The sequence below is a fragment of the Pygocentrus nattereri genome, chromosome 1, assembly GCF_015220715.1.
Source record: "Pygocentrus nattereri isolate fPygNat1 chromosome 1, fPygNat1.pri, whole genome shotgun sequence".
In the NCBI taxonomy this organism is placed as follows: Eukaryota; Metazoa; Chordata; class Actinopteri; order Characiformes; family Serrasalmidae; genus Pygocentrus; species Pygocentrus nattereri.
The window spans coordinates 8,926,615-8,939,551 of NC_051211.1; the positions used below are offsets into that span (position 1 = coordinate 8,926,615).

The 12,937-nt window shown below is 41.0% G+C and overlaps 1 protein-coding gene across 2 annotated transcripts in view; it reads left to right on the forward strand.

Moving 5' to 3' along the window:
- LOC108429693 (potassium channel subfamily T member 2) overlaps positions 1–12,937 on the forward strand; it is a 162,667-nt gene that overhangs the window by 76,043 nt on the left and 73,687 nt on the right. For both annotated transcript variants that reach the window (XM_037539830.1, XM_017701638.2), the window contains exon 11: positions 11,953–12,117. In XM_037539830.1, coding sequence (XP_037395727.1) covers positions 11,953–12,117 — 165 coding nt within the window. The remainder of the gene's footprint in view (positions 1–11,952; positions 12,118–12,937) is intronic.

The window sequence follows — 12,937 nt, forward strand, 5'->3', positions numbered from 1 at the left end:
TAGCTGGACTGAACTAGTGGTTGGTATAGCGTAGTGGTAACACCTCTGCCTTCTATGCTGTAGACTGGGGTTCAATCCCCTGCCTGGACAAGCACCCTACACTGTACCAATAAGAGTCCCTGGGCAAGACTCCTAATGCTACCTTCACCTACCTGTGTGAAATGATCAAATTGTAAGTCGCTCTCAATAAGAGCGTCAGCCAAATGGAAATGTAGTTCCTATAGGCTACTTACCTAGTGCTTGACCATGGTAACGAGAACAATGGTCAGTAGCGTGAAAGGTTTCCAGCTGTTCACCCTAGATATCTACTCCTAGTGCTGTAAAAAGCTAAGACTACTTGTTGTGGCTGAAGTTGGCTTCTTATCCACATTTTAGTTGGATCAGTTGACAAAGCCATGACCCAAAGTTTTATTACACACTACTATAACCTAAAAATAGCTCAGTTAGTTTACATTGAAGTCCCTGTAGTTACTGAATAATAAGCCTTTGTGTAAAATAAACCTGGATTGTTACGAGTTGAACTGCTATACCATTTAAGGTAGAATAGAAATGAGCGTTGTTAGCTTTGTTCCATGATGTGCTGTTACAGGCAGCATTTGTATGTTGTTACAGTAATTAACATCAGCTGGTTGAATTTGAGGTAAGCAATTGTGTTTAATTGACTTTAATATTCAAAGATGTTTTTCCCCTCTGGTTACAGTAATGGAGTGGACAGTTTTCTAAAGATGTAGCTATAATTAACTAGGCTTTTTGGTGGATGTCATTCTTGGTATAGCCATATATATGGGACATGATGCCAGCAAGCTGGCCCCCTGCAACCTATAACCAGTCTTCTGCCTTTAAAATGAAATTTTGACTATGCCAGTAACACTGAATGTCTGAAGTTATCTGTCTGTCCAACAATTATTATGTGCAAATTCCTGTAGATGATGTCACATACTTGTGCCGAATGTAGCATAACCCACTGCACATGGAGGTATTTGCACCTTTATTAGCTCTCAGTAGAGCAGTTTTAACAGCCCTCTGCCTGTAGTACATGACTGTGGCCCTAACAGTTCAGATGCAGTGGCCCATTTAATAAGGGCTGAAGTCGCTGTCCCACTTCAGCATTGCCCATTGAACCCCTGGCAACAATTGTCCAGAGCTACCGTTATCAGCATTACTTTCGCTCCTGCTGCATAATCACTTATTTGAAGTCTTTTTCAGTGTTTGTCACATTTCTGCTTTATTGTTAAACCAACTTTTCCACCTAAGTGGGAAAACAATATTTCTCTTGAATTTCTGGCTTTTCCATTCAGGTTTGTTATGGGCTTTTTCAAAATTCACATAGAAGAGGTGGGTGAAAGCCCCTCCAGTGACACACTCGTATGCACCTGCTTATTTCCCTCATGGATTCACACACACACTCCCACACAGGCTGGCTCTCCTGAGGGAGTGTAAGAGTGGAGGAATGAGCTTTGATGTGCACAGTGAGGGTTTCCCTGCGCTGCCTCACAGGAAGTGGAAATGGCAGGGCAGGTCCAGTGTGGCTCTTCCCCACCTGCTTTCATCCACAAACACCAGCTGACATTTACAGCAGCATGCACACACACACACACACACACACACACACACACACACACACACACACACACACACATTTACACACGCACACACATAGGGCAACTGCTGTAGGAACCCCACTATAAAGGGTGTAGCCATAAATAAAGGAACCTAAATAGATTTTAGTATAATAGTATCTTAGTAGGTTCTGTAAACATTCACAAACATAAATGTAAAAGAAGGTTCTATAGGGAAAAATGTTCCTCTAAATCTTTTGCTGCAAAATCATTGCTTAAAGCTGCACTATGTAATAGTTTTTGCTAAGATTATAGTAGTAGCACTGCTGAGTATAGAGGAAAAAGGACACACTTAAATATGGTGGGCAGGGCTCCTGAGTGCACAGCCGTGTAAGCGTTGGCCCTGTCATCAGGAGACCACGGGTTCGATCCCTGGTGATGCAACAGCCATCCATGGCCGGAAGTCCAAGAGAGCACGAGAGGCCTCAATCTCTGGGGGGGTAGGATAACACCCCCCCCCTTCTCCCCATAACTCAACGCGATGCTTGTCAGCGCAGGCGTCTGTTAGCTGACGTTACAGATCTGACATTGGCGATTTCCTCCGAGCGCCTTCGGCTGTCCAATGACGTTGCGTGAGCAGCAGTTCGAAAAGATGCACTGGCGCTTCACAGGTCTCGGAGGAAGCCTGTGCTATCCTTTACCCTCCTACTGTTGGTAGTATCGTGCTATACGGGGCGCCCTAACTAGCGGGTGGAATTGGAAACGACTAAATTGGGGAGAAAATTGAGTAAAAATAAATAAAATAAAATAAAATATGGTGTGCATGCACTGATGTGAGTCACCCGGTATAGCCTGAAATATTCATTTAAAAGTTGGAGGGTCCGGGACGGACTTGGAGGAAGTTTTTCAGATCATGTCAGACATGTATGTACTGGGCAGAGACCACCCTTCATTTATTTTATTTCCAGTCAAAATATAAAATATAAAGTCATTAAGCACAAGTCATTTTTCAGGGGATATTACTGAGTATATTAGGTATAAGTCTACTTGCATGAGGAAGGGAAAGTCAAGGAGAATAAGTGAAAAAACAGAAGTTTCCAAAACTGGAGTTTAAACATTTTGGATACAGAGAAAATGGAATCTTTCATCTTTGAGAGAGGAGAAAATCAAGCTCAACTTTTGCTTCAGAGCTGAAAAAATCCACAGGTGTTTCTGCCCATTCTTTTGCTGTGAGAAGACAACGCAACACTATGAGTCTGAACGGATATGTAATTGAATAAGTAGCATTACAGAGTGTGGAGAAAAAAGAAACTATGTTGATTAGAATATGGTGTATGTGCGCCACGGCAAGTCACTCTGTGAAGCCTGAAATAATGATCTAAAAGTCAGAGGAACCAGGTTGGAGGGAGTTTTTCGGACCATAATAAACACGCGTTAATGTCACACATACAGGCTTAATAAGAAGGTGTGATGTTCAGGTCTCAAATGACACCGATGAGAATAGTAGATGATTCAGTTACATCCCCAGAAGACATGATGTTCTCCAATTTTTGCCAGAGTTCACTACAAATACTTTTTCAGAGCACTCACTAAAGTCAGATTTGTCTGCTTGTGGGGTCCAAAGCACAAGCAATGTTACAAAATGCTTTTTCTGCATGTTGCAGAAATAAACGTTATTAGAAAAGGGGTGTTCAAACTTTTGCACTCTGTCTGCAGAACCATAACAACTTGAACCATTTGGACATTTGAGTGATTCTCCTCTGTGGTTCCCTAGAGGAACATGTTAAATAAAGAGATGTGTTTGTGTGAAGAGCTTTCTCATAAAGCAGCTGTAATGTAAAGGCTCTACTTTAAGGGTTCTTAATAGAACCTTTATATTATCAGGATTTTTTTAATGAAAAATTGTTCCTTAGACTCTCATATTACATTAATATCAATGATTCTATGAGAGAAAATGTTCTTTAAGCAACCAAAAGACCCCTAAAGCCTCTCAAAGACCCCTTTTAGGTTCCATTCATTTTCAAGAGTGTGTGATTGTTCAGTAAATAAAAAAAAAAAACATTGATCTGTTTTGTCAGCAATGAAAAGAAAATGTTCCGAAATGTAAAATAGTTGTATTTATCAATTTAATCACAGTTTTCAAGAGTCACCCTTCACATCTGGGCCAAGTGAAAAGGGTTCTTCACAAGTTCTTTAATAAGAACAACTGTTATATATTTAAGCAACAGAGCATGAGAGAGAGTGTGTTATTGCGAAATAACATCAAGCCGAGTGCCATAGATCATCACAGCCATGATGTTATACGTGATAATACATGACCTTGAGTGTTCTACTGCTTTTATACAACAGTTAAATAAATAAAGTAAGAAATTAATAAACTGGGCCGTGAACGTGTCATTTAATGTGTTTTAATGTTCGCAGTTCCTTCCACCAAATTATAGTTCCTTAACAAGCTTCTCGTTGTTACGTCACAGTAACAAGCTCTGCTCACTCACTACACAGCCCGCAGTTCGTTCTCCAGCTCCTGACACTAAACTCTGAAACTGTCATCACCACTGAGCAGCTTTTTGTTGTTTATTGTGGCAGGTCAGACTCTGAAGGCGAGACTACACGTTTGGCGAATGGTATTCAGTTCATGTCTGGTTAATTCCAGGCTGTTTAGTTGTTGTTCTGTCACAGCTGCTGACTGAAAAGCTGCTCAGTGGTGATGACAGTTTGGGACTTTAGTGTAGTCTCATCTTCAGAGTCTGACCAAATCAGCTGTAAAAGTATCCGTTTTCTGTTTGTGGCAAAGTAAGAAGTGCAGACCTATTAAACCCATTGCTTAGCAGAGTGATACAGTATTTGTGAAAAACCTGGGATGTTATGGTGAAATATCAGCACAGTTAGAACACTTCTCCACCAATCAGCTTGCGAACTAACTGTTGTAGAACGAACGGTGACAAATCAAAGATCAGAAAGTTGGAATGCCTAAATGGTTGTATTGTGTTTTCTTTAATGGTTCTGTGTAGCACCAAAAAGGGTTCCACTGTTGTTTTTTGGTAGTATTTAAACACCTTTTGTAGGACTGTCACTTTGTCATTGCAGTCGTCCCAAAGAAACGTTCTTGTTTTTGGAAAGACTGTACTGAGTACATCAGTGCATCCACATTGCCCGTCTTATTCTGGTGTAGTTAACATCACTAAAATTACAGCCAGGCTTCAGAACAGGCATCTAGAACCACAACTGATGTGCTAGGACATCAGTGTAGATGGAGATAGCAGGTACCTATTGCTGTAATCTCTTCACCTTGTATGGCTGATATTGATGCATATCACAGTAGAGTTGTAACTTTCATCCTCCACGTTTGGCTGTATAATAAGCCCCCTTTAGCTGTAGGAGGCCATATGTGAATCCTAAGGTCACTTCAACCCAACTGGGCTCATTTCTGTAAAAGTCTGTAGAAACTCTAGCTGGAGTAAACAGGATCATGAAAGGTATTTAATATTGACAGTTTGAATATTTAAAACGGTAAATTGTTTTATTTATTTTTTTAGCATTTTTTTTTTTCAATTTTCTACCAGAAATACCCATTTTTTTAGCCACATCCAGTTGCACCCACTAGCTAGGTCTCTCCTAATCATACAATACATCCAGTACTAGGAAGGTGAAGGCTAGCAGCCGTTAACACAGGGGTGTGAAACTCGACCACTAAAGTCACCGTATTAAAAAATCTCAACAAATCTGTGAGCCAGAAAAAATCCTTTTCTTTCATTTTCAATTAATGAGGAGCTGTAACCTGAACTGGACCTTGTTTATTAAAAATATGCAAAAACCTCATCAGTAAAATATAGACACCTGTAGCAGACCTTGCCCTGCGATGGACTGGCGACCCATCCTGGGTGTATCCTGCCTTCCGCCTGAAGACTGCTGGGATAGGCTCCAGCATCCCCCCGCGACCCTGACGGAGAAGCGGCTTAGAAAATGGATGGATGGATGGATGGATGGATGGATGGATGGATGGATGGATGGATGGATGGATGGATGGATGTAGCAGACCTTGAAATATTACATGACTACTTTAAAAATGACAAATTTAAAAGTCCTCAGGTGCTTGGTCCTTTAAACCCACCTGACTGAACTAGACACCTGGCATCCTTTACTTCCTGCAAGTTCATTAATACTTGGGCTGAGCTGCTGAACTTTGTTCAGGTGTTTATATTGAACTGCAGCTGAAATACAGCTTGTGTGTTTGGTGATATGACTGGTGTGGAATTGTGTACATTGTTGTTGGGATAGAAGAGTCAGAGCAGTGCAGTGTGGATGCAGTGTATTCTGGGGACTGTGGCGCAGCACACTGTGGAATGGGCCAGTATTAATAGAAAACTGAAATACCTTTGCAGGCCGGATAGGATTGCATCGCAGGCCTGATCTGGCCTGCAGGCCTTGTATGTGACACATGGGTGCTAACATATGAATCGTGTGAGTCAAAAAGAGCCATTGCATGTTTTATAGCTGCTGCAAAGGAGTCAATATAGACCTCAACACACACATTTTCTAAGTTGCTTCTTAGAGCTCAATAATTTCTGTTTATTTGCTAATTAATGTATTGAAAAAAATAAAACTCAAAATATAAAACATGCCATAAATTTTGCACAGGCCACGTTCTTTTCCCCCCATATGTTAAATACAGCAAATAAACAGTCAAGTGCAGACGTCTGTCTTTGATCACAGAAAATGCTGTTTTCTCTCTGTGGTAATGGAACAGGGTCATTTTCTAATGAATTAATGATATTTCAAATGGCCAGAATGCATTAGGCTAGTTAGTGGTTATTATGCTCACTATAGCAGTGTTTTGGGACCTGATGCTCACTGGTTGCATCATAATTGTTCCCATGTCTCGTGTGCTTTTTATCCTCATGAGACACCCCTGTGAAAAAAACAGGGAACACCTATGTAAACTAACTGAAAGGACTACGTGACTGTGCTGGCTGAGGGCCTCTGATGATTATGTCCCTCATCACTGTGCAGAACAAGAGAGTCGCTCCTCGCTCACTGAGGGTGTATGTGTGTGTCTATGGGGAAAAAAACCCAGATCACCTGCTGAGCTCTCAGGATTGTGTTGTTTTCAATGGGTCTCTTGCAGGCTTGGTCAACCAGCCACTTCTGCCGGCTCTCCTTAGTGCACATGCTAGGTGCGTTCAGTGTAAGGTTGGCCTGTATTCCCGCTTTAAAAATCAGCTTTAGAAAACAATAGGGCTTTTTTAACCTCTTCTTCTCCAGGGTATATTTTGGTTTGTCCAGCTGAATTTACACAATCAAATCATAAGGCAAATTATTCAGTAACTGCATGAAATAAATGTAAATTTGTATTTTATTATTTTTTTTTTGTGAATGCTCCCCTCAAATGAACCGAAAATGTTTTATGATCATAAACATATTGCTATATGCTTATAATTTACTGCTGAAAGTCAAAAAATCGTAGTCGCTCTGTGTTATTTTATAAATATAATTTTACAGATATAAAATATCACTGAAGAGACGCCATCCGTTTATAGTTTATAGCCCAGATTTGTGGAAAAATGGGTCGACAGAATTCAGCTTCTTTTATTATAATGATCTAAAATTACATCACCATCTATTTGACTGGAAAGAAGACTGTTACAGCCTCATGTAACACCCACGTTTTGAATGTGGCTTATGAAATATGAAAGTTATGAAGAATAAGACGAAGTGCATTTTGGGACCGCCGGTGGTTCCAAGGAGGTAAAGAGGTTGAATATCGCAGTTGTGGCATATGCAAAAACACACTGTTTGGCAGATATTAACATGGAGACTCAATGAACCATGAACATTCAAAGAACCCTTTGCATGATGAATGGGTTCTTTGTATCATGAAAAGGTTCTTCAGATTAATGGAGGGTTTTTTGAATGTTTTTTTTAATTTTCTTTACTAAAGAACCCTTGAAGAACCCTTATTTTAATTGTGTAGATTTAATTGACTTTCTTAAAGGTTAAATACTACCACTGTTATGCGAACACTGGAATTGATCAATACTTCAGAGGGTTTTTTTTGTGTTACTTTTGTTGCAAACAAGGTTGAATAGTACAACAGTAATAAGGTTTACCATTGTATTTGAAAAGGAAGCTTGATTTCAAAATTATGACATTAAGGCCCAAGCCCATTTCTTCTTTTTACCCCTACCCCTTGTTTTCGAGTGTAACCCTCCCCCTTGAAACTGAGTTAAAAGGGGTAGTGGGTGAAGTCTTCCCCCTATGAAATGAGACAACCCTTCAAGAACCGGATACATCATCAGTTGTCGTCAGTGATAAACAGACAAGACATGGTTTTCCGGCCATTTCCAATATGCCCCCTCCAGCTGTGGTGATTGCACTTGTGTGTCACATGACAGGGCAGGTGAATCATAATTAAAATAGCCTTGAAAAAAAATCGAACGGCAAAAACTACATCACTTCATTAACAGCCACTAGTGCTGCTCTGTGGGCCACCCTGCCAGTTTGCAGTGACAGCAGAAGAGGAGAAAGTTCAGCTCCTCGTTGCTTAAAGATATTTAGGGCATCATACGCCTTCAAAGAGGGGGGCAATTATTTATTATTGCCACCAAGAATACGTCAGTGATATGAAGTTGAACTTGGCTTTTTAATTGTCAGCTTCATGATCGATTTCCCGCTCCACCTTAAAAGGTGCAGCAACCTCAGGTACCAGGACGTAACTGCTGTACCATTTAAGGTAGAACCGGAAATTTCACCAGGTAGTAACCGTAAGCGTATTACTGCCAATTTGTATGAGTGTTATGAAGGAAATGACCATAAAACACCATTACAATGGTTCTTACAATACCACGGCTTTTTAGCAGAGAAATACTGACATTTGTGTGTCTCTTTGGTTGCTTGTGCAGCCGTCTTACCGATGATTCGCAGGGCATTCTAGGAATTTTCTCATACGACTCCGTTCGTAGTGCGCCTCTGAAAAATCTCTGTTTGAAGGGCCATGTAGCCCTAACACTTCACCCGACCCCTCCACCTCAACAACAATCGGGACACCATGCCCCTAAACGTGAACGTGCACTCCTCTAAATGGTTGTCCTTTTAGCACCATTTAGGTGGAACCAAGCCTGTGCTGTAGTGTGGCACATTGGGCCTACTAACTAAGCTCTTGAATCCCAAGCACTACAGAACATGTTAAATTTTGATGTTCTGTCACTCCGACAACAGCCACTCGACTTTTACTTTCTCAGACATTAGTTTTTAATTATCTACACTTTAGCAGAGCAAAGTTAGTCAGAATCAAACCTGTACTGAGGTTTGTGGCACTGACTGGGTCTGTAACCTGCTCACTAAGATTTTAAGTAGGCCAGTCAAGCTACAGATTCAAATTCCACAGAACAGGTTTAATTTCACATTTCTGTCTTTACGGTGCTGGAAATGACTCAAAAATAACTCTTATATCTTATAACTCTTATATGATTATAGAGGGTGGTCTTCCTCACTGTAAAATAATTTTCCTTTTTTTGATTATCTTATTTTACTTTGAACATGTAAGCACTTTGTATTGTTGTTTTATTTTAATTTATATTAATCACCTTGAATTGCCTTTATGTGTGAAGTATGTTGTATAAAAGAACTTTGCCTCACCTTGCCTAGAGTCACGTAGAAAATATGCAGTGGCCAGCTTTAGAAATATCAAAGGAAGGAATCATCAGGTCATTGATCACGTCACTACATATGCACACAATGTTATCAGATTTGGAAAATAAAATAATTTTACTCTTCTAGTTTAAGCTCCATACATCACGCCTGAATGAGACACACAATGAAATTTCACACGATTTTATTATGTAACTACTTTGGCGGCCTCTTATGGACCCAGTCGGTATTGCATATCTGCAGTTTTCTCTGCCACATAGTGTCACTCCTGCTGCTCCCACTTTCCCACATGCACATTATGGAAAGCAGACACATTACAACTGCAATCCACCGAAGCATCAGAGCGCACGTTAAACCTGACACAAGTCAACAGTGCTCATGCGCACGCCTCCGCAGTATTTCCCTAAACGTTCTGTTCCAAGTGTCCTCCTCTTAGACCACTCAGCAACAGACAGCACCCACCGGCCCTATTAAGAGCATGTCAAATCTTCTAACAGAATCCCTTAATGCACTCCATGCCTCTCCCACTCACGCCCACACCGCTGAGGCGATGCCTAGCTGTGTTACTGAAGAGGTTTTTATTATAGATTTTTTTATATACTGTTATGTGAATCTATAAAATCCCTACCCCATACTGAGTACACAGTGTCTCCCAAGTCATCAGCAGGCAATGGAGGGGGCTCATTTCTCGCCTTGCTCATTTTATGGCCTATGGATTTTCCAGATGGACCTGTTTACAGACTAAATGCAGTGTAACAAATCACAGATTGTCGCTGTCATATCTGAACCTCTCAACTTCTTTTTCCCCCCTGTTTATTTTTGAAAATGTCAGCTGTCTCTTACATTGTGATTAAAGCTTTTGTTTGAATCTAAGATCTTGTTACTTTAACATATGTGAAAATTAAGAGCAAGGTTTTTCATCCTTTTTTTGGACTAATGATAAGCTGAGCTCAGTTCTGTTAAACACGTTGAATATTTAATTCGTTCTAAAATCACAATATATTGACAATCAAAGTGCATTTTCCATTTTCTCTCTTTGTCTGATATTTGTAACTGTCAGCACAGGCTGTATGTTCTGTCTTTGATTTCAAAGGGAGGCATATAAAGTACAGCAGCAGCTGCCCAACTATTGATTTATGAAGATAAAATGGTGTTGTTTTCCAACAGCCTCATCCACTGGAAGTTATTAGAAAGTTGACAGTGATGACTGAGGAAGCTATCAACAGTAATGGCCATGCTGAAATGTGCTAGCAGTCAGGGGAGTCAATCAGCAGGAAATATCTGGGGGATTATTTACTGCTATTGCTGGTGTTACTGTACTAGAACTTCACCTTTAGAAGTTGCAGCTGTAACCTGCATATGAATTATTTCTCACTTGTAGCTCACTAAAAGAAGCGGATATACTTTGAGATCTTTGAGGAGAGAGTCCTCTTGCATAAAGAAGACCAAAGGTGAAATAAGTGAAAATGATGATTTCATCATCTACAGTCCATAATATCATCAAAAGATTCAGAGAATCTGGAGAAATCTCTGCAAGTAAGCAGCAAGGCAGAAAACCAACACTGAATGCCCGTGACCTTCAATCCCTCAGACGGCACTGCATTAAAAACCCACATCATTCTGTAACGGATATTCCCACATGGGCTCAGGAACACTTCAGAAAACCACTGTCAGTGAACACAGTTGGCTGCTCCATCTACAAGTGCAAGTTAAAACTCTGCCATGCAAAGTGGAAAGCCACATATCAACAACACACAGAAACGCCGCCGGCTTCTGTGGGCCCGAGCTCATCTGACATGGACTGACGTGAAGTGGAAAAGTGTCCTGTGGTCTGACGAGTCCACATTTCAAATTGTTTTTGGAAATCATGGACGTCGTGTCCTCCGGGCCAAAGAGGAAAAGGAATTGTCGGGATTCTTATCAGCGCAAAGTTCAAAAGCCAGCATCTCTGATGATGTGGGGGTGTGTTAGTGCCCATGGCAGGGGTAACTTGCACATCTGTGAAGGCACCATTAATGCTGAAAGGTACATACAGGTTTTGGAGCAACATTTGCTGCCATCCAAGCAACGTCTTTTTCAGGGACGTCCTGCTTATTTCAGCCAGACGATGCCAAGCCACATTCTGCACGTGTTACAACAGCGTGGCTTCGTAGTAAAAGAGTGCGGGTACTAGACTGGCCTGCCTGCAGTCCAGACCGGTCTCCCATTGAAAATGTGTGGCGCGTTATGAAGCGCAAAATATGACAACGGAGACCCCGGACTGTTGAGCAACTGAAGTTGTACATCAAGCAAGAATGGGAAAGAATTCCACCTACAAAGCTTCAACAATTAGTGTCCTCAGTTCCCAAACGCTTATTGAGTGTTGTTAAAAGGAAAGTAACACAGTGGTAAACATGCCCCTGTCCCAACTTCTTTGGAACGTGTTGCAGGCATCAAATTCAAAATGAGTGAATATTTGCAAAAAACAATAAGGTTTATCCGTTTGAACATTAAATATCTTGTCTTTGTAGTGTATTTAATTTAATATAGGTTGAAAAGGATTTGCAAATCATCGTGTTCTGTTTTTATTTATGTTTTGCACAACGTCCCAACTTCATTGGAATTGGGGTTGTACCAAAGCCTCTTATTACTGGCATTTTCTCAGATGTCAGTGTGTCATTTCCTGTCTTTTGGCTTCCTTGGTGCGACTTTATTCTGAAGGATTTGCATGAGGTCGGTTTGATATCCGCTTTAATTCTCTCCTCAGTTTGAGCAGCTGGCCTTCCTGTGGATGGAGAGACAGAAGTCTGGAGGAAACTACAGCCGCTACAGAGCACAAACCGAAAAGCACGTGGTACTGTGTGTGAGCTGCCTGAAGATTGACCTCCTCATGGACTTCCTCAATGAGTTCTTCGCCCATCCTAGACTGCAGGTGTGTGGGCAGGGTGTGTGTGTGTGTGTGTGTGTGTGTGTGTATGTGGGTGTCCAGATAAGCTTGTGTAGATGTTTTCACAACATGTATAAACACTATATGACCAAAAGTGCCTGTTTAGGTATTTCAGCCCCACACATTCATAACAGGTGTATAAAATGAAGCACATACCCCTACAGTTTTCATAAACAAACATCAGTAGATTTTGAGCTCAGCGACCAGGTCTGGTGCCACCTTGGCCGCAAGTTTGTGAAATTTCTGCCATGCTAAATCTTCCCGAGTCAACTGTAATTGATATTATTGTGAAAAGTAAGTATCTAGAAGTCATAGCAACTAAGTCACAAAGTGGCAGACCATGCAAACTCACAGAGTGGTGCCTCTGTGTGCTGAAGCATTTAGTGTTTAAGTCTGGCTGGAGTGGTTTAATGCAGGTTGCCGGTTGACTGCGGCAGTTTGATGAACGAATCTAGGGCAGGCTACCTATCGGAATGCATAGTGCAAGCAGGAGTTTGGTGGAGGAGGGATAATGGTCTGGGGCTGTTTTTCAGGGTTTGTGCCCCTTATTTCCAGTAAAGGGTAATGTTAATGCAACAGCATACAATAAAATTTTAGACAATTATATGCGTCCAACATCCTCTGTTGACTGAGTTGACTGAACTCACAAATGCTATTTTGACTGAATGGTCAAACTTCAAAATCTTGTGGTAAGCTTTCTAGAAGAGCAGAGGAGTCTGTTATAGTCGCTAAGGGGGACTACCTCCATATTCATGCACATGGTTTTAGAATGGGATGTCCAATGAGCTCATATATATGTGATGGC